Source organism: Ctenocephalides felis, unplaced genomic scaffold (genome assembly GCF_003426905.1).
Source record: "Ctenocephalides felis isolate EL2017-DRISC unplaced genomic scaffold, ASM342690v1 CF-g0.4_SCAFFOLD_01604, whole genome shotgun sequence".
NCBI classification, from domain to species: Eukaryota; Metazoa; Arthropoda; class Insecta; order Siphonaptera; family Pulicidae; genus Ctenocephalides; species Ctenocephalides felis.
Genome location: NW_020537758.1, coordinates 44,456,836 through 44,478,574, shown reverse-complemented (window position 1 = coordinate 44,478,574; position 21,739 = coordinate 44,456,836). Strand labels below are relative to the sequence as shown.

Genomic DNA, 21,739 nt, shown 5'->3' with positions numbered 1-21,739 from the left:
ACATCATATTAGAGAATTTGAAGTTTTGGAACTCATTTGAAACTTGCATCGGATGTAGATTACCTAAAGGTAATAAAATATACTGATATATTTTCAGAAAAAAATATATTGATACTTGATATTCTTAGCAGATTGAAAGAATAAAAAGTTTTAGTGGCATTTTTTAATTAATTATATTTTTTAAAAAAAATTCTATGCATTGAGATTTAATCTGCCATTGATTACGTGACGTAATGAATTGCTAGACTAGATATTGAGTTTTCCAAATATTCTTTGTATACAATTTTTTATATATTTGTTAAGTTTCATGAATTTTTTTTCCTCAAATCTATTTTTTTCTTAGGGAGATAATGTCGATATAGTAGCCACTGACTCCCAAAAAAACACAGTGTACCTTTTGGCTAATCAACATGGTGTGAATACACCCGAAGAATTTGGATTGTTATTATGCAGACACTTTTTGCACACATACCCTCATGTTCTAGAATGCAGTGCTACTGTAGAAATGTACCCTTGGGAAAGAATTAAGGGTAGTGGACAACCAGAAAGACAGCACAAACATGCTTTTATTTTCAACCCGTCGGCGGTCAGACATTGTGTGGTTACACAGAAAAAATACGGTAAAGATCATATTTATTAATAATACATATAAATCTATTGTTTTAAACAATACACACAACTATTGTTTTAATTTGATAATTAAAATGCAATAATTAATAATTACACTAACAGTTATGCTAATTTCTTAAACATTTTTGGTTTGCAGCACGACGACCCGGTATGTTTACACCCGGGTCGTCGCGTGCGTTCAGGACACAGGAAGTAGTCTGAAAATTACCATAATTGTAATAATCTTAGTCCAAAAATGCTACATTGTAAAGCAAAAATAAAATTATGATTATTCTCATTTCTTTCTCTTAGAAACCCCGGTCGTTCGAAGTTGTTTGAAGGATCTTCGTGTTCTCAAAACAACGCAATCAGCATTCACTGGGTTTGTCAATGACGATTACAGGTATATAATATTTATTTAAAAAAATATATTATACATTTCAGAAACATATATTTGTCAACGCGACATTTCATTCTATTTTATAATTTTTAGATCTCTGCCAGATGCGTACGACAGAATATTTAGTACAATAGTCACAGCCGCTTGGGAGTACAAGACTTTAGATGGATTAGATTTCGATAAGGCCTGGGATATTGTAAAAGATTCAATCATCAGAAATTTTGCAGGTTGCCCAGACAAAGGTATATTTTCACCTTCAGTTCAAAAGACCTTGTATTTGGCAGAAAAGGAATCATTGGAACGCGTACCTCAAGTAAGTATTGAAAAAAATACATTGAATTTTCACTAAGTATATTCAATAAGAATATTAATTTTCACGTAATATATACACTACCTCAAACCACAACGATATACTTCTAGTTATAATATGTATTTCTTTTATTCCAGATGAGTACCATCGAGATGACCATGCCAAACAAACATTACTTCACCTTCGACTTTTCCAAATTCCCAAGAAGTGTCGTGCCAAGAGATAACAAAGAAGTCTTCATGCCGGTGGATAAACCATCTGGAACTATTTACGCACAACTTTCCAGGAAAGACGTCATGAGCAAACTATGAAGTAACAACCGAAGTCAAATAATGCATATCGTTTGAGAAATTTTTAAAATACCCATCAAATATATTATATATATAACGTAAAATTTGTTTTATTGCTTCGAGTTTTATATAAGAATCATCACATTGAGAACAATTTACAATAAGAATAAGTTTGAATTCAAGTCATATGACTAATTTTCTTTCCTTTATTTCCTGAATTTATTATTTCTAAATTAAATTTTATTTAAACGTTCATTTTAGTCTATTGTTCCGGATCATACATTGTTCTTGCTTAATTGTCAATACAAAAGTGTGAATTAAATATCTATTAATGTACATATTTTACCAGACATTTTATTACATCAATCCAGACAGATTCTTGTCAATGTAATGTTTTTAAATGTGCTTTTACATAATATTAAACAAATGCGCTTAAGTATACGGATGTCGTATATCCTGGAGTAACAATTTCAAGAATTGATCTCACTTTCAATAAACAAGAGATAAGATTACTTAAATATAACAAAAGTCAGCTTTTTACCACGGTTTATTCATTAAGTGAAAACATTTGAAACTAATGGTTATGAACGAGAGTTATATAAAAACAATGTGTAAAAATATAGTTCTATTTCTCTTATTTGTAAATATTTTATATAAAAGAAATGCAGTTGCTAGTGAAAATATTTCTTCAAACAAGAATTTGAAAATTAATGCGAATTTTACGGAGTTGAAAGAAACTAATGTTTGTGGTAAAATATATTCGGGTAAAGAAACAATAGTTACATCCCCAAATTATCCAAACTCTTATCCAAAAAATTTTTTATGCACATACATATTTCGAAACGAAAACGGTAACAAGTGCGATTTCAACTTCAAATTTCTTGATTTCAATCTGGAAACCTCTTATGAATGCAACAAAGACAAGTTAAAGATTTTGGATAATGATGTTTTGTGTGGCAACCAAATTGGTGTAAATACTTATAGTACAGAAACTAATGAATTATACGTGCAATTTGTATCGGATGATAATATTGAACAAAAAGGATTTAAAATCAAGGTTACGCAGTTGGGTTGCAAAGAAGTAAATCCAGTTACTAGTACACAAGAAACAGTTTTAGTTGAAGCAGAGAGTAATGATCAAGAATCATTTGAAGACCAAATAAACAACAGTGTTTCCTTCTTGTTTCCAAATAAAACTGATGTAGAAATCATACCAGCAACAGAAGTGACACCAGAAGTACAGCCAAAAAATGAACCGCAATTTGACTATGTACCGCCTACTGGAACAAATCCTTTTCCAAATGTACCATTTTACCCAAATAATATACCAAATTTTCCCTTGTCACCAGGACTGCCAATACCGCCATTTCCTCCAAATTTTCTTACCTCACCTGGCGTACCTATTGTACCAAATTATCCTGGACCTAATGTACCAACTAATCCCCATCTACCAAACTTTCCTGGTTCTGGAGGATTTCCAACCAGTCCTCCTTTGCCAATACCATTCTGTTGTGCAAACGCATTTTTCGAAAAGCGTTTTTTGATATCCAGTCCAGGATTTCCAAGCAGATTTCAAGGTAGAATTGATTGTCAATATCGCATCTTCCGAAGTCTAAACGCCTGCAAATTAAGGTTTAATTTTCGATATTTTTGGACTGGTAATAATGAACAACAATCCACATGTCCCCAAGGATTTGTTGAGATAGATGGACGTAGATTTTGTGGTTGCAGAAGCGGTTTGGTTTTTGACGTATTTTGGGGAAACTTACCAATAACAGTACGATATAATAATGTTGGAGTGCCTAATTCATTTATCAGTGGTTTTGTTATAGAAGTTACTCAAATAGATTGCCCGTTCAGATATATTGATAATAATGCGCAGACAAAAAATGCATCAACAGGTGATGAATTAAAAATTATGGAATTTGAAGACGTTGATAATAGAATTAAATGGCCTCAAAAACGATCAATAGTTGAAAATGCTTTCTCAAACTACAATCATTCAGAACAGTATAACATTGGAAATACTCATAGTAATAGGTCCAAAGATCTGCAAGTGGCACAATTGACTCAAAGATCTACTAATAGTACTATAAATTACTACTTTTTCGAAATGCCTAACATGAACAAAGATGCTGAAGAAATAGATATATTTGAGCCAGAAAATGTTACAGCAAGAATATTTTTACCAAATGGTTTAAATGATAATATATGCAGGTTGTGGGGATTCAAACAATGGCTTGAACTATCAGCTGAAGTTTTATGGTTAAATAGACCTCAATGCATTCCTCCAAATGCTAACCAATTATGTCACCCACTTGATCAAATTACTGGCGAATTTCAGTCGCCTAATTTTCCTAGACCGTATCCACCTAATCAGAATATATGTTACAGGTAAACAGGATAAATAAAATTATTCATAAGTTATATAAACTCATATTCTTTGTATATATAATTTTAGATTTATTAGAAGACCAAATTTCAATAGGGTTCGAATATGGTTTATTGAATTCAGCCTAGAAGATAGCCCTAATTGTTCAAAAGGACAAACTTTTAATTGGTAGTCGAGCCTATTGTGGGCATTCTTTGCAGAATCGAATAAGTAAGTATTAAATGAAACACATTTTTGCTTCCGTGTCACAAAATTCATAATAAAATTAATTAATATTTCATATATCTATTGCAGTACATTTAGCAGCCATTGGAAACACATTCCCAGAAATGAGATTTTTAACAGATTCCTTCAATTCGCACATTGGATTTAAAGCACAGTATACTTATTATCAATAAAAAATAAATGTATAAAATATATTTTGCCAATAGATTATGCAATTATTTATGCATTATCCTAAGCATCAAAATGTATTATATATTTATATCTGGTAAGTCTTTTATTTATTTATTATTCATTTATTTTTGTGAGTTACAATAAATTATCATTTTGTATTAAAGAAATATCATCAAATAAAATATTAAAATATAGTCTTTCATTGATTATTTTTTAGCATAATGATAAACAGTTATATTTACTACAAAAATGCAACAATAATTAATTATATGTAAATCCTAATCATAATATCGCGCTTCAATTTAAGAGATAAAATTAAATATAAGATTTAAATGTATAAACTTTATAATTTTATTAATTATCATTTTCATAAAACGTACTAAAAGTGTAATTAACATGTATTACATATTTTAGTTTGTTATGCAAATATATGAGAGCAGCCTAATTATTTTTTGTATAATTTTATTTAATTTAAAACATTAAGTTATTTAATTCTATATATTATTATCTATGTGTGTAAAGTATATATATCTATTGCAAAGAGTATGACTAATACCGATATTTAGAGATTACATAAAGTTTTAAATGTAAATAAATGAGGCATGTTTGCAATATTTTTTAAATTATTAAATCGATTATTCAGTTTATAGTAGTCAATGTATGCACAAGTTAAAATGATATTTTTTGTGATCGGATATGAGTGTTAATATCGGATAATATTATTATAGTGCTTGAAATTAATTTTTGTAAATTAAAGCCTATAAATTTAGTGTTAATCAAGAATACTACAAGAAATTTTACAAGAGCTAGTGCTTAAAATAATGACTTATTTAATTATGTACTTTGTGAAATTTAAAATTTGTGAAACTGTTATCAACAGATCCAGAAAAATGGTACATTTTATATATATCAAAGGTAAGTGAAAATAATTTTATTAAAAGGGTTTGGAATTTTATTGGAAAAATGGATGTCAGCCATAGGTATATTATAATATATCCAAATTTAGTGAAATATGAAATCCTGTTAAAAACAATTCTAGTAACTTTTTGTTTAAATATATTTTTAACACGAAACCATGATAAGTCAAAAGTATTTTAAACCAAATGATACCAATTTAACTTATCAGTTTTAAATTCTGAAACGGAGATTCTGAACATACTACTACTTTTTTAATGTCAAATTTTAAAAGGTTCAACAAAGGATCAAATTATTTAATAATTGCTATCAGAAGCAACAAAATTACACTTATAGTTAGTAAATATAAAATATTAATGATAATGTTTTGTGTGAATGATACCAAAGGAGAAATCACTCAAAATTCATCAATTCAAATAAATACAATTAAAATTTTAAAACTCACCACAATTATATGTCAAAAATAACTTTTGTCACCAGCATTCTAATTGTATTGAAAAAATCATATATTTTCACTAAAAAAAGCAACAAACTAAAAGTAATTTATCGCTTTTGTAACTATAATGATGATAACACTATCACTTAACGATAATTAGAGTATTGTCCAAAAATATGCTTTTTATAACCTGTCTAGTTTTGTAAATTTAAATACTGATTGAATAATACTCTTCCAAAATATTGAGTTGATCTCAATTATCTATTATTCAAAGTATAAATAAGGCCGATTACCGAATTGCCTTTTATTTATTATCCTTTTTTTTTCTTATAAATTACAATCTGTCTATATAGAAGATATTAAGTAATTAATTTGACAAATAACATAGAATTTTGAAAGGAAAATCTAGTGGTTTACCTTTTAAAAATGTACTAAATTAATTCTTAATTGAATTTTGGTATTTATTTATTATGCAGTATCGCAATAACTGATCTATTTAAATAAAAAAAATCAATTGCAACAACAAAATTATAATCTTTGTATAGTTTTATTTTACATTGGAGCCATTTATTTTACATTAATGATTATTCAATGTATAATGATATTATTTAGGCAATGTTTGCCATAAAAATATGTTTATTACCTATTAATTTTATCATTATACGTTGTAATCTTTTAGACATCAATTATATATTTTTTATATTACACTTTAAAATACCTTACATTCATAATTTATTTCACTATCTATAATACGGTTAATAGTCTTTATTTTATATCATATATTTAATATTCTGAATATTAGGTATTATATAATTATTTGATTATTATGTATTTATCGTGGAGGAGTTGGAGTGGTGATTTCTCGAGTTCTCAGTAAACGTATATTTGTGAAAATTGCCCCTGTAGATCGTTCTAAATTGCAAAAATTAATAGATTTTTGAGGACCTTCTCTTCGCATTTCTTGCAAAGCCACCAGCAATTTGAAGATGTCTTCACGAGTTGGTGTGCAAATGTATCTTCGAGTTGGAGGCCTGTAATAAAAAATGATATAATATTTTATAAATGTCAGCCCTATTAAATGAATTCTAATAATAACAATTTATCAAATATGGATGGATTAACCAATAAGTTACCATATAAAAATACTCGTTCGAAGTTAGGAGAAGTTTCAGCTCAATACCTTATAGGGCGTAAGGTTCTGATTATATAAAAATATATGTAAAATAAAATAATTAAGGATCCTGATCAATTCCTGAACAATTTTGCACAGCCTATGGAATAATACATTGAGTATTTTTTTACTTACGATTTATTATCAATATGCTGCCTTTTTCGGATATCTGGTTCATCCAACTTGATATCTTCCACGTAGATCATAGGAAGAGGTCTTGTCTGGAAAATTTCCAATAGCCTTAGGAGGAATGTTGATGTTGATACCAGGTCCGAATCAGTTAAAACTGATCCTAAACCTAAAACAATTGGAAATAATAATTAATAATAATTTTAATAAATTTATTTAATTAATTCCAAAATAAAATTATATATTAATTTTGCTAAAATATTTAAACTGAATAATTATTTTGTAAAGATAACTTTACCGGTTGTTAGAAATTTAAATTTTATTTATGTCTTCGAGATGATATTACTTAATTTGTTTGTATTTGTTTTACGATCTTATAATTCCTATCAACTTTTGTTAAGAATTTGCTTCCATAATCATTTGAAAAAAAAAGCTACTTCATACTTCTTAATTGTGTTCTTAGTCGTCTTGTCAAGATTTGAGAAAGTCAAAATTTTCATTTTATAAACACATAATTTTATTGTCATAAAGATCATTGCAAATGTTCTTGAAAACATTGAAGAGATAAGAGACGATTAGCCAAGACTAGTTTAGGTTTTTTTAGCTAAAAATTGTTAATGTTAAAATAAAGTCAAACATAAACAGTAATATATATATATATATATATATATATATATATGTATATATATATATGTATATATACATATAATTTTAATTAATTCTTACCAAGAACATCATCAACATTGGTCCATTCCAAGAGCCCATCATTCAAATGATTTCTCAAAGCAATCGCTGTTGCAAAATCTATCAAAATGACACTATTTATAAAAATAAGCAAAAGTTTGTCACGGTTTTTCATTCTGGTTAAATTCTATCAGTAGAATAACAAAAATATTATTTTATCAGATTATAATTATTTATTCACTACTAAGGGATGTGGTTGTGTCTCAAGTTTCGATTTGATAAAACAGTTGCACTGATCGAAGTTGCGTTTTATATAGGAAAATGTTTGAGAAAAATGCGCAAGTACAAGAGATGGAAATGTGCGTAGGCTGAAAAATATATCTATGCATGAATTATGATGCCTCCACATATTTCGAACAACGTATCGGGTTCACCCCTTAATGCCAGGATTGGAATAATATTTTATTGAATAGAATTATCATAATAATTAGATCAGATTGAACTAGATGCAAATAGCAACAACTTTCCTACATATAAATTTCGTTTAATTTTTATTGTTTTTTCCAGCAGCAATCATAACTTGAAGATCCTATAAGCTGTAGAACTAATTTGACTTAATACTACGTCGGTTTTATAGATGACAACCCAAACAGTTGTCTCATCTCTGTATGGTAAATTTTATTATTACAACCTTTGTAAAAGCAAAAATATTTTATTGGTGCAGTAATGCTGGATGAGGTATATTTCCACTTAGAAACATCTTGCTATCTGTATTTCCAATGTCAATACTGCTTGATATCAGGCTCCTCGAAGCTGGATCGACACCAGGACCTCTAAATCAGTGAGTGAGCCTCACTTAATATATTTTTACAACGTTTTGAATATATAAAATTGACTGACTATATTTTTTTGTACTCAACTGTTGAACTATAAAAAAGTAGTAACAGGCTGAATAATAATAATATAAACGTTTTTTCTAAAATAGTTTTGTGTATATTCCTACATAAAAAATAACATTTCACTCAATTTTATAACTGGTTAAGTTCTTATTATCTGCATTAATGTTTTCAACTTTTGTCATTGATTTCGAAGCCAAAAAAGTTCTTGTTTTTGTTTTAAAATATTAAATAGGGTTAAAAGTGTGTTACTAATTTTATTGGATCAATTTAAATATATAAATATAAAATTAGCATTATCAATGATGAATAATAAACCTTAATAAATTAAACCTTAAAATTTATAAAAAGAGTAGGCCACATATATGATTAAAAATTACAATTATTTATAATAAATATTTACTTATAATATTTTATTACATTTGATACTTATATACTAGTGAGAATATCTTCCTAAAAATGGCTCTTTAAATTCCATTATAATTAAAAGTTCGACTCTGTTAAATTCAGCAAATATGAATGAATGAAGTATATATAAAAGTTATGTAATATCAACCAGTCGTCATTTCATTCATATATAGTTACAATCTTAAATTTTAAACTTATAATACTTCTATCTTTCCACAAATATTCTAAAAACATGAGTCGCAGTATTCAAGAACAATAGTAATAATCAGAATAAAATTTATTAAAGAATTAAAAAAATAAAAGCTTTATTAGATGGGCTTGATAATAGTATCAATATAATATGTATGTAAATATGAAATGCATTGCTATTCATAGTTTTATTCTTGAAGGTAGATTATAATTGAATCATCTAAATATATTGTTATTATCTTGATATAATGTATAAAAAAATATTTACATAAATCCGCTAAATATATTATTGTTTAAATCCTCTCGCATCAAAAACACATCTTTCCTTATATTCTATTTTAAGTATATATTTTTTCTGCATCTATTTCAAGTATTTTTTCCTGTATTATTAAGATGTTTTTCATATGTATTTTATCAGAAATAGATTTTTTTATATAGGAAAATTATTTCCATATATATTTATATTTAAATGAAAATGTTATACTTTGTTTAAAAAAGTTATATTTTTATTTGAACAAAAAAAGTTATGTTTTGATGAATATTTCTATAACATATGTTGAATAAAACTTGCTTCAAATAATGGTATGTTAAATCCTGGCTTATAGAATATAATTGTTCAAATTGCCATTCGATGTGTAAAATAATATTATTATTAATAATAATAATAATAATAATAATGAAGATAATAATAATAATAATAATAATAATAATAATAATAATAATAATATACAAACTTGTAAGTTTCCAAATTTATTCCACATTTATAAAGGATAAATAAATGAAAATGACTATAATTAAGCATATACTATACATAGTATGAAACAATGAAACTTTTATAAAAAAAACAAACAGTTGATACACGTACAATTATTAAATAATATTTTTTATTAAATAAAATATAATGCTAATATGGGTAATAAAGATTCATTAAGATATTATGAATCATAGATTAAGCTCGTTCAGAGCTTTTCATACAAACGTCTTATATAAGTATTTATTAAAATTTAAGTCTTTTTTAGTAGTTTTTATATAATGTTATATAATATCTTGTATAGTAGAAATTTCTACTTATACAGGGTGACCCAGAATTTAACGTCAAGCCAACTGTACTGAAAAAATTAGTAAAATAATTTCAGGTAGTTTGGAAATGCAACTTAAAGCTTTGATGAAATTGTGATCATTTTTTGGTTTTTATGGTAAATTTATAAAAATTATAAATTTCTAGTTTAACAAAAAGGTTTATTTCTTCAAAATTTGAGACAATTGTGTTATTATTTTTTACTGTAGTCCTAGAAATGTTATTCTGGGTTTTATGGCTCCAAAGTTTAAATTAACAAAATTTATAAAAAATGACCACAATAATTAAAAAATAATTTCACTAGAACCTCAGATTGAACTTAAAATCTAGTAATTTCCAAACAACATAAGATAATTTTCTCTCCAATTTTTTTCAGCCAATACTATCCCCCCATTTCGGCTAACCGTTAGGTTCTGGAACACCCTGTATTTAGTCGATTACTGTTACTTATTTATACTATACCTACAATTAAAAGAGCTATTTAGTTGTTAAGACAAGCATTTTTTTTAAAAATGCATACAAAATATTGAAAAAAAAATTATTTGGATTGTTGACTTAGTTTCTATCCTTTTATTTCAATATACTGCATTTTAGTGATTTGTTCTTATACCGTCTATGATTACTGATATATTATGTATTTTATATATAAAAAATATGCTTATAAGAATGAAAGCAACAATTATATTTTTTACATTTGCATTAAAACATGCATAGAATTCTAAAACTTTCATTTTATCATTTCATTTCAATCTACTGCAGTTTTAGTGATTTGTTTTTATATTTTCTATGAATACTGATATATTATGTATTTTATATAAAAAATATGCTTATAATAATAAAAGGAACAATTATACTTTTTACATTTGCATTAAAACATGCATAGAATTCTAAAACTTTCATTTTATCATTTCATTTCAATCTACTGCAGTTTTAGTGATTTGTTTTTATAGCATCTATGAATACTGATATATTATGTATTTTATATATAAAAATATGATTAGAATAATTAAAGCAACAATTATATTTTTTACATTTGCATTAAAACATGCACAGATTCCAAAACTTTTATCATCTGAAATATATTGATCATAAAATCTTTGTCGTGAGAGTTCATATGAACACTATAAAAACAGAAACACATATTTTATGTGCATTTATCATGTCAAGAAATTTTTACTTCTCATGAATGCAAGTTTGTAACAAACTTAAAACTTTTTAGAATATATAAAATAGTGTTTCTTAAAATAGGTATACGATAAATTCAGCAGGTGCACATTTTTAATGGGGTTTTTACACCGGTTTTGTATTCTAAGAAAGCTTAATGTAAGGATATTTTTATATTTTTAATATTTTTAATTTAATAAAATTAGATTATTCAGAACATTACATTATTAAAAATTATGTTTCAAACTATAGTTATCATTCATTGACAGACAGACAGATATCATTCAGTTCGAAGAATGATTTAACATATACAAATAACAACATAAATGAATATTGTAATAGGAGCCTTTTAGTATAAATATTTTATTAAAATTTTTGGTTAATATTCAATTATATTAATTACATGTTATATAATTTTTTTAAAGCGACAAATAAATATTCAAATCTAATAAAATAATTCAAAAATGTCTCCATAATTGTATATTATTCAATTTACAATCGAGACTACACGTTCCACAATATCAATTTTATTGATCCATAGTAATGAAATACAATATGATTGATAAAATTTTTAATTAATTAATTTGTTGGTATCAGAATTTAATTCAATTTAGTAATTTTTATTTATAGCAATGTGTGCTTGGAATTTTTGGTTATAATTTTCAATTTGTACCATAATTTTTACCAATCTTTAGCCAATTGCTCTTCTCAGTAACATTTTGGGCCAAATTTTTGCCGTCAATTGGAGCATTTTTTTGGTGAAGTTACAATTTTTTTATTGAATCTGTTTTCCATCATTATCAATTGTGATAAATTCTCATGTTTTATTTGCTTGTTGTTGAGGAGGAATCTCTCCGACGATTTGGTCAGCTAATTCGTACAGTTCTTCAACCGTCTAAAAATTAAATAGAATTAAAATAATGCTGATTATACTGTAGCAATAATAATATAGTTGAATTAATATATTTGCTTTTTTATAAACTACTAGATGACCCGACAGGCGTTGTCTTGTACCCATGTCTACAATTTTTTAATATAATTTACTAATATTTATAGTTTACCTAAAAATAATAATTATTGTTTTTTAAATTACTCTTCACGCCAAAATGCATATACATTTATAATATGAGCGATGTTAAATGTAGAACTGCTTTAAATAAAATTATGAGTCTCAATTCCCACACTATATTGGAAATTGAAGACTTTTAAACGGTATAACATAACCATAACATAACACAGGTACTTAAGAATTAAATTAATTTAATTTTTTATTATTCAAGATATCAAAAATTGCAAACTTTTTCTAATCGATATTCTGAAGGCTAAATTGTATGTATTCTTCTTTACTTTCCCATTTGTTGTTATAAAGTGAAATTTTTACGAATTTTAGAAATATTGTGGAAAGATTAGCAAAAGATGCAATGGAATTATATATTGAAGAAAAAAACTATATTAAAAATTTAATATCCGAATCTTGTGTTAGTGCCCCCTAAAGCGTGCGCTCGTATTTTTCGCATGCATCGCATTAAAGGTAGCACCGGCTCTGGTTAATACCTAATTTCAAAATTTAAGTGAATTAATTTGTCATATCCTGTTCATATGTGTATCATTCAATCTGCCATACATAAACTATTTTTTATATTATTTTAATTTCTGGCACATCTCAGCTGCTTTTTGGCAGTAATAATGTAGGCATTTCATTTTTCTTATTCATAATCATAAATTTATTATACATATTCTAATATTGTCTATATTTATAAGTAAACTGAAATTTGTGGCAGATGATAGTTTTCATTTGTTTTCAGTGTAAACAATGACATGTCGTTTTTTTATATTTTTTTCATTTATTTTTACAATATTGCACGCACATCTCAGTACTTTATAATCACATACATCCTAGAAAATTTCCTTAAAAAACTTCAGAAGATTTATCAAAATCCGAATAATCGTTTAGGAAGAGTATCCAGTGAGTGCGTGCAATTATATAATAGCAATAAAGCTCAAATTGATTCTACTATTGATTTTAGTTAGAAAACGTGTGTATTTGAAAAAAAAGTGCTGTTTTAATGGTTTTCCCGGCAATTATTTGATTTTTTCTCGCCATAAGAACTGTCCTTGGAATTCAACGAACATTTTACAAGAAGAATTGACCAAATTGGTTCAGGCGCTGTTGAGTTATGCGCTTACCAACACATTTTGCGATTCATTTTTATATATAAGAAGATACTATGATACTACAAAGGTAAAGTTACATGTGACCTTCACAAATATTAAAGATCTGCTCATTCAACTCGTTCGCTTAGATTTTATTTTTAAAATATATTGGTATGTAAATTTTTTATTTTGTCCTTTACTTTAATATCAAGATCCTTTTTTTAAATAAGAAAAATGTACTATGATATAATGTATTAAAGTAGTTTTGGCTCATCCATTACTGCGAAAATTGTTGTTTCTTACTTATTCCAAAGTTAACTCAGAAGCAGATTCATACAATTATTGTTGTATGCCATAATAGTTGAGAACATAATTATTAAAATTTAAAATTATTCTATACAATATACTATTTATTAACTACTTTCATAAAATAAAATTACCTCGAGTGTTCGTAATTTCTTAACTCTTGGATCTTCGTACCATAATCGGTCAAATTCTTCATCGGTCAGTCTATATGGATCGGATTCATCATCCTCTTCAACATCAACTCCCACCTGGGACAACATATAAAAAATTATTTACTTCAATAAATAAAACTTATATAAACTTGTTGGAATCAATGTTAAGGTAATAAAACAACACACCCAGAACAAGTAACTGAATGCATTAATCTGAACTTAATTTTAGTTGATGAATCATACTCAAGTCTTAACTAATAATATTATCATTAATGGATAACATTATTTTTTATCAATTGTTAATAATTTTAGTGATTTATGATCTTACAATGCTGCTGTCCTGATCCGATCCACCAGTAGCTTCTTGCAATTCGCTCTTTTCTGCAGCTTTCATTATTTCTTCAGAAGTTCCAATTGTTGCAGCCAACTCCTTGAGATATTTCAATGCTTTCGATGCAGGAGTTTGCATCTATAAATAAAATTCATACAAATAACTAAGTTCGACTCATTTCCTCATATAGGCTAATCCATGAATTTTTGTACCTCAAAATAATAAATATTTTTGGATGTAAATCTTATACAAAAACCATAAAAAAGGTTTCTGGAAAAGTTAATTAGCCAAGAGGACTACATTTTTATGACCAAATGGGGTAATAGAGGTTTCTATACTACAATGCTCACAAAAGTGTTTCCAGTGATTATTTTATCTACAAATTGCTCACCTTTGCTCGTCTTTCAGCAATAATTTTCTCTGTCTCTCTGTTAATTATGAAAACTGGGTGGTTTGCCAATTCTGGAGGACACTCACTCATTGGCATATGTCCAGCCAGTAATAGTGCTTTTTCGCGATCCCTTTCACGAGCCTAAATTGAAATTACAAATGATAATTAGTAGCTTATGCAAAAAATGTATAGTCCTAATTCTGAAATTTGCATAGATCATTTCCTGCAGATTATAACAATTTGAAGCAAAAATGGTCTCAAGGAAATGATCTGAATTACTAACTGTTATTTCTGAATATATGAAAATCATTTTCTGAACATTTTGACATACCTTAGAAAATATGGATGTATGTGTGTATTTATGGATACAACTTTTTGTCCACGTTTTCAGGCGCAAGAACCAACCGATTAAATGGTTAAAATAACATGCCATTTCTCTTGATAAGAAGATATGTTGTTTAGTTTTTGGCAAAAGTCGGTCCAATCGTTTTGGAGTTATGGAGCAAAGAGTGCAGAAAATAGAAATCGAGTTTTTGAGAGCACGGAGCATCCGATTTGAATGATCCAAAAAACATTCAATTCGTAATGATGGGTAGAGTGGTGACTAGTTTCTGGCAAAGACAGATCCAGCCGGTTTGGAGCCCCGGAGCTAAATGTCCAAAAAATTGCAGTTTTTTGAGAGAAATAAACAACCGATTTGAATGATTGAAAATTTTGCTTGTGTTAGCAAAGATCAAAAAATTTTAATTCCCAAAAAAAAATTTTTTTCTTCATATCGAAAATAATTCTAATTTTCAAAATTTTAATTCGGTACACCATTAGTTGCATTTTTGTATAGGGCAATTGAGTTTGTGAACTTGATCATATGATTCAGCATAATAAGTTTCCTATAAGCAAAAATATTTTAAGTTTTGAAATAATTCTAAGGGCAATCAACTGCAATTTCCCTTTACGAAAATCAATAAATTTAAAACTTGAATCCCAACTATTTACTGTAAAACATTCATTGAATTGAAATGGCATGCATTTACTGAAGTTACCCTGTCAACTCTGACATAATCACCCGAGTTGAAGTTTGTGTCACTTATTTCGAGACATTGTTGCAAGTAGGATGGTTTCTATAAATATATTTTTAGTATTTAATTACTTAGAAACAAGTACAATTTATTACCATGGATTGACATTATTATAAATTCATTATTCATGACCTGAAGCGAAATACAAACTTAAGTTTATGTTATCTCGAGATTACATATAAATGCAAATCGAAGCATGTTGATTACTTCGGAAACTTTCATGAAGTAGATCTACGTCTTGAGAATATAACTTTCCATGAAACTTAAAAAAATGAATTATATAATTTATTATCTTTGCTTGTGGTTTATTTGATCAACATTTACATTGAAGGAATAGTAAAATCACATTTTAATGAGATAGTAAGTCTACTTGTAGTGATGAAATTTAATATACATATTTGAATTAAATCAAAGCATAAAATCATAGTTCTTTAAATTCAAAATATTGCCTTAAGGACACTTGAGGATACCTAATCTTTTAGAAAATTACATGATTTTTGTATTGGTGTATGTTATTGGTGATAATTGTAAATGACAATTATTTTAGATATCACTATGTGAGATTTATTTTGGAAAGTAACATTTTGACTTGTATGTTATTAATAAACTAGAATGAGAAATTTATTCCTCTAGTTCCTCAGAACCATTATATTTAGTATCCAAATTATTACACATGCCAGTAAATTTGACATGCGGCATGTCAGTTTCGTTTCAAAACTGATTTTCATGTCTACCCGATATCAAAATATATTGTATTTGACTTGATATTTGTTTTTGCGTAATGCCTGATGCCATGATTTACCCTGTGAAAACTAAGCATTTGATCATCATGCAAATATTGACATCGAAAACGAAATATTCGCAAAGGTGTCTGTATCAGAGGCGTGATATAAAACAATTCAGAATATGATATTTCGCACAACGGAATTTGATGGCATTTATTGATTTTAATAACATTGAAAAACAGTATTCATCTTTGACATAAATAAGAAGTAATGGTTTATTTTTATTATAAACCTCCCGTAGAGTAAGTTGTAGTAATCGTAAAAAAATCAAAAATGATTTTTTTTCTCTTGAACATTTTGGTATACCAAAAAATGGAATAGTGTGCAAATGTGTGTATATGTAGTAAGTATGTATGTATGTTCGAATACAATTTTTCGATTTTGGTAGTACTAATCAAGAAACCCTTAATGCTTATTGACAGAGAGGCGTGCTAATCAGTTTTTGGCCAAGGCGGTTCCAGCCCTTTCGGTGATATGGAGCAAATAGCGCAAAAAATGGTTTCAATTCAGTTTTGAAAAGTTGGAGCGTCCGATTCAAATGATTCAACATCATTTTACTATATTGAATGAATAAAATATTGATTAAAAGCCATTTTAAATACACTAAGAAAAAAAAATCAATAATGATCATTTTGGAAAGTTTTTTACCAAGTTTAACGCCCCGAATAAATTTACAACAAATTTGGCTTAATTAACAATCATAAAATTTAAGAACAGGGGCCCGGTATCAAAAATTTTTGAAGGCTCCCTTAAGAAAAGTAAAGATTTTTACAAAATATAAAGAATAATAATAAAAGTAGGGTAATATTTATTTATCATCATCTATCAAAGAATTTTCTGATACAATCGGAAAATATATATTCACTCTACTTGCCTTTTTTAAGCAAGACAAAAATTTAAAGTTGATAAATGATGAGATATTTTTGTACATAAACTATTAAGCCATTAATCCATTGACTCATTATAATATAAGTTATAAAATATCAAATAATAGATAAGCTTATCTGACAATAGAACTACGAATCATGCAGTTTGTTCAATTTTGTTTAAAAATATAAAGTCAACTTTAATACTTTTTAGGGTAAGTATAGTGATCGCAAAAATATCGAAAATGAAATTTTTTACATATTTTTACGTTTCAGTGCCTTCTGAACATTTTGGCATACTTTAGAAAAAATGAATGTATGTGTGTGTGTTTGTGTGTAGGTGTATATGTGTATATATGTGTGTATGCTTGTATACAATTTTTTGTTCACGATTTTGAGGGTACGGATCATCAGATTTGAATGATTCGAAAAACATTTACGTCATGTCTAATCGTTTCGGAGATACAGGGCAAAAAGCAACAAGAATGGTAATTTTGAGAGAACGGAGCGATCGATTTAAATGATTAAAAAAATATTCGATTTGTAATGATGGGGAGATGTGCTGATTTTGTCAATGGCAGGTCCAGCCGTTTCTGCGATACCTGGTAAAAAGTAACAAGCAAGACAATTTTGTGAGAACAAAGCGCGCAATTTGAATCATTTAAAAAACATTTTATTCATGTTTGGGGGCGTCCATTAATCACGTAAGAGAGTTTTTAAGGATTTTTGGACCCCCTCTCGCGCTTGATGATACATGGTAATATTCAAAATTACCCCCGCTCTCCAAGCATTACGTGTATTTTAGTTACGCGATAAAACTGTAAATTTTTTTAATCTTTTTTGAAAATGTTTGATTTTTTTTCAAAATGTCAATTAAAAAGTAAATACACGTGATATCTTACTATACCCCTCCCTCCCCCACGTGATATTTCGTGATTTTTTGTCAAACCCCGCTTCCCCCCTAAAAACCTCACGTGATTAATGGACGCTCCCTTCGATGGGGAGACGTGCTGATGCCTTTTTGGCAAAGACAGGTCCAATCGTTTCGAAGATACGGGGTAAAAAGTAACAAGCTTGGAAATTTTGTGGGAACGGAGCGTTCGATTTGAATGATTCAAAAAACATTTGATTCATATTGATGGGGAAACGTGTTGATTAGATTTTGACAAAGATAAGAACGAAGCGTCCGATTTTAATGATTTAAAAAACATATCGCTAGATTGTTACTATCATATTGATATAATAGAGGATTGGTTAAATTTTTGGGAAGGCAAGTCTAGCGGTATTCGAGATCCAGTGAAAAAAAAGAAAAATTGCTATTTGTCGACTAAAATTGATCATAAGACATACGCACATCAAATTACCAGATATATTTTAAAGATTTTATTAATATTTACAAATTTTGTTTACATTTCTATGGGCTCCGTACCAAAATTCGTAATGTTTGACAGTTAGAAAGCGACTCGGCGTTACATGCTCTGATATTTCATTTCCCAATCAGCTGCGCAGCACGAATAATTGAAAAAAATATTAAAAAAAATTAAAAAAATCTTAAGCATTTAAAAATTTTAAATTCCGGTACGAGAAGTTCCAGCAATTTGGCTTAAGGCACGATGCCATACACTACGAGTTAAATATATATTCTACTCAGTAATTTTACTAATGATACCTACCTCCCGTTCCTTAATTCGTCTGTCCTGTCGCACAACGTAGTCATCCTTAATCCTGACTTGCAGCTTTTGCATATAATTCCTGTCCGTCACGCGGACCAAATTGGAGCCCATAAGACGATCCAACCTGGCGCGAACTTTGACAGTCGAAAATCTGAAAAAGATATTACGATTTGTAAGAATCCTCTCTATTTCAGTATAAGATTTTTTGTTTCTTACATTACAAATATAAAAAAGATATCAGTACCAATATTAAAATTGTAAACGACTGTTTTCAATATGTTCAATATTTGTATCTACATATTTGGTTCTTTATTTGTAAGAATAATTAAGTAAAATCATATATAAACATATGTGTCAGAATGTTTTTGTTGCGAACGCTGCTTAAAATCATAGAAAAAAGATATATATGGTTTGCTGGTTGCTAATAATAGTTTAACTTTATTTTTTATAATATATATATAGATAGAGAGAGAGAAAAATCGAATTTTTGATAGAATGGAGCATTTGATTTGAATGGCCAAAAAACATTCAATTCGTGATGACAAGGAAAAGTAGTGATTGGTTTTTGGCAAAGGCAGGTCCGACCGTTTCGGAGATACCGAACTAAATCTGCAAAATATTACAGTTTTTGAAAGAACTAAGCATCCGATTTGAATGATTTAAAAAGCTTTCTGCATGTGTTAACAAAACGATTTTTTTTAAGAAAAGATTTTTTTTTTTAAATTTTTAAAGAATATTTTTTTGTATATCGTAAATAATTCGGATTTTATTATTAATACTAGCTAATGTTCTTTAATAAAATATCTTCATATACTTTGAATAAATAATTTTAACCTTTGCGATTCAATTTATATAATTTTTATAAATATAAGACAATGTACTTAATTTTAAATTTGATTGATTGAGTTGTGTTTATTAACTTTTCTGTAAACATATTTAAGCTACTGTTTTTATAATAATCTATTTGAAAACATTTACTATTCCTCGAATTTTTTATTACGGTACGGAAAGTTCCAGCAATTTGGCTTAAGGCACGATACCACACACCATTAGTTAATTTTTTTTTTGATAGCAACAAATTCAATATAAAATAATGCATAAATGTTCATGTGTACGAGCTCTGGTAATAAGTGATAGGATTTTAAGTATTTGTGTATCATGTTTTTGAAATAAGTGTATATTTATAATTAAATAAAAGTAAGTACACTATACAACTTATTTAAAACTTATTTTAAATTATCAGTTTTAATCTAGAAGCAACTTATTTGATTTATCTGCAAGTTTAAACCACGAATATTATTGTTCATAAAAATTGTTACATTGAAATAATATGTGAAAATATTTTGAAAGTTATTTATTTGATAAAATATATAATTATTAACCAATATAATATGAGACATTGAAGTAATTTCTAATTCAGGTCTACAAATGTTAAATTATTTTCAGTCTGTATAGTACTAGTTTTGTAATGTGAATTTGAGGTAGTGCAATCATTACTACTGTCTAATGCCTAGTGCTTAATTCTGATACAAGAACAAGTTAAAATTACCTGAGTTAGATTAAAACAGTTCTTATCAAGAAGTCTATAAATTTAATTTCATAGTACTCACTAATTCTTCAATGAAAACAACGTGATTTCGAATGAAAACCACCAATAAAACTGCATAGTATCTGGTACAAACGACGCGTGAATGCCGAATAACACGAACAAATCTCCGAAAAACATTATAAACGTATTTAGACATAGAGCAGGTAAAATTTTCTACATTTGTAATATACATAGAAAATGGTACTCACATTTGAAAATTTGTAAATAAAATCCATTATATGGTAAACACCAAATGAAACAAAGGATTTTCTAGCCTAATTTACTCACCGACGCAGCAAATAGCAAAAATTCGTCTTCATTGTTTATAATACTTATTTAAAATATATCTATAAAAATTTAGTAAAATATTATGATAAATATTTATTGTTTGCACGCTTTATTAACTTCTCGTAGGGTAAGTTAAAGTAATCGCAAAGAAATCGAAAATGAAAATTTTTATATATCTTTACGTTTCATAGGTTTCTGAATATTTTGGCATACCTTAGAAAAATTGAAAATCAATCAACCGATTTGAATAATTCAAAAAGCATTTAATTTGTATTGATAAGGAGATGTGCTGATTAGTTTTTGGCCAAGGCAGGCCTAGCCGTTCCAAAGACGGAGCAAAAAGTACCGAAAATGGTAACTCATTTTTTAAGAGAACGAAGCGTCCGATTTTAATAATTTGAAAAACATTTTACTTGTATTGACAAGATGAAGAATTGATCAAATTTTCATAAAGGCAGGTCTAGCGGTTTCGGGGATCCAATAAAAAAAGTAAAAAACAATGCCATTTGGCGGTCAAAAATGATCATTAGACATATGCACATCAAATTATCAGATATATTATAGAGATTTTAACAATAGGTATAGTTTTTTTACATTTCTATGGGTTCCGTACCAATGCTTATCCGTTAGACGGCGGCGCGGCACTTTCGCGCTTTTACATT

General features: G+C 27.6%; 3 protein-coding genes across 3 annotated transcripts in view; 1 reads left to right on the top strand and 2 right to left on the bottom strand.

Moving 5' to 3' along the window:
* The window catches only part of LOC113373825 (uricase-like), a 3,103-nt gene extending 1,422 nt beyond the window's left edge, over positions 1-1,681 (top strand). The window contains 6 exon segments of the mRNA XM_026614099.1: positions 13-25; positions 28-69; positions 344-620; positions 922-1,012; positions 1,103-1,322; positions 1,457-1,681. Coding sequence (XP_026469884.1) covers positions 13-25; positions 28-69; positions 344-620; positions 922-1,012; positions 1,103-1,322; positions 1,457-1,630 — 817 coding nt within the window. The 3' untranslated portion in view covers positions 1,631-1,681.
* LOC113372147 overlaps positions 1-20,904 on the bottom strand; it is a 31,161-nt gene extending 10,257 nt beyond the window's left edge. The window contains exon 1 of the mRNA XM_026612471.1: positions 20,812-20,904. The gene's annotated coding sequence lies outside the window, so the exon portion shown is untranslated. The remainder of the gene's footprint in view (positions 1-20,811) is intronic.
* LOC113373824 lies at positions 6,581-7,907 on the bottom strand. Its single transcript, XM_026614098.1, has 3 exons — positions 7,775-7,907; positions 7,055-7,217; positions 6,581-6,779 (listed from the first exon to the last, which is right to left on the bottom strand). The coding sequence occupies exons 1-3, from the start codon at positions 7,905-7,907 to the stop codon at positions 6,581-6,583; spliced, it is 495 nt and encodes a 164-aa protein (XP_026469883.1).
* Positions 20,905-21,739: the final 835 nt, after the last annotated feature.

Bases quoted from the DNA above. Each gene is read 5' to 3' on its own strand.
- LOC113373824 (XM_026614098.1), bottom strand. From the start codon at position 7,907: ATGAAAAACCGTGACAAACTTTTGCTTATTTTTATAAATAGTGTCATT. The intron at 7,218-7,774 runs GTAAGAATTAAT...CAATTGTTTTAG, and splicing joins CAATGTTGATGATGTTCTTG to GTTTAGGATCAGTTTTAACT. The intron at 6,780-7,054 runs GTAAGTAAAAAA...TTTTTATTACAG, and splicing joins CAGCATATTGATAATAAATC to GCCTCCAACTCGAAGATACA.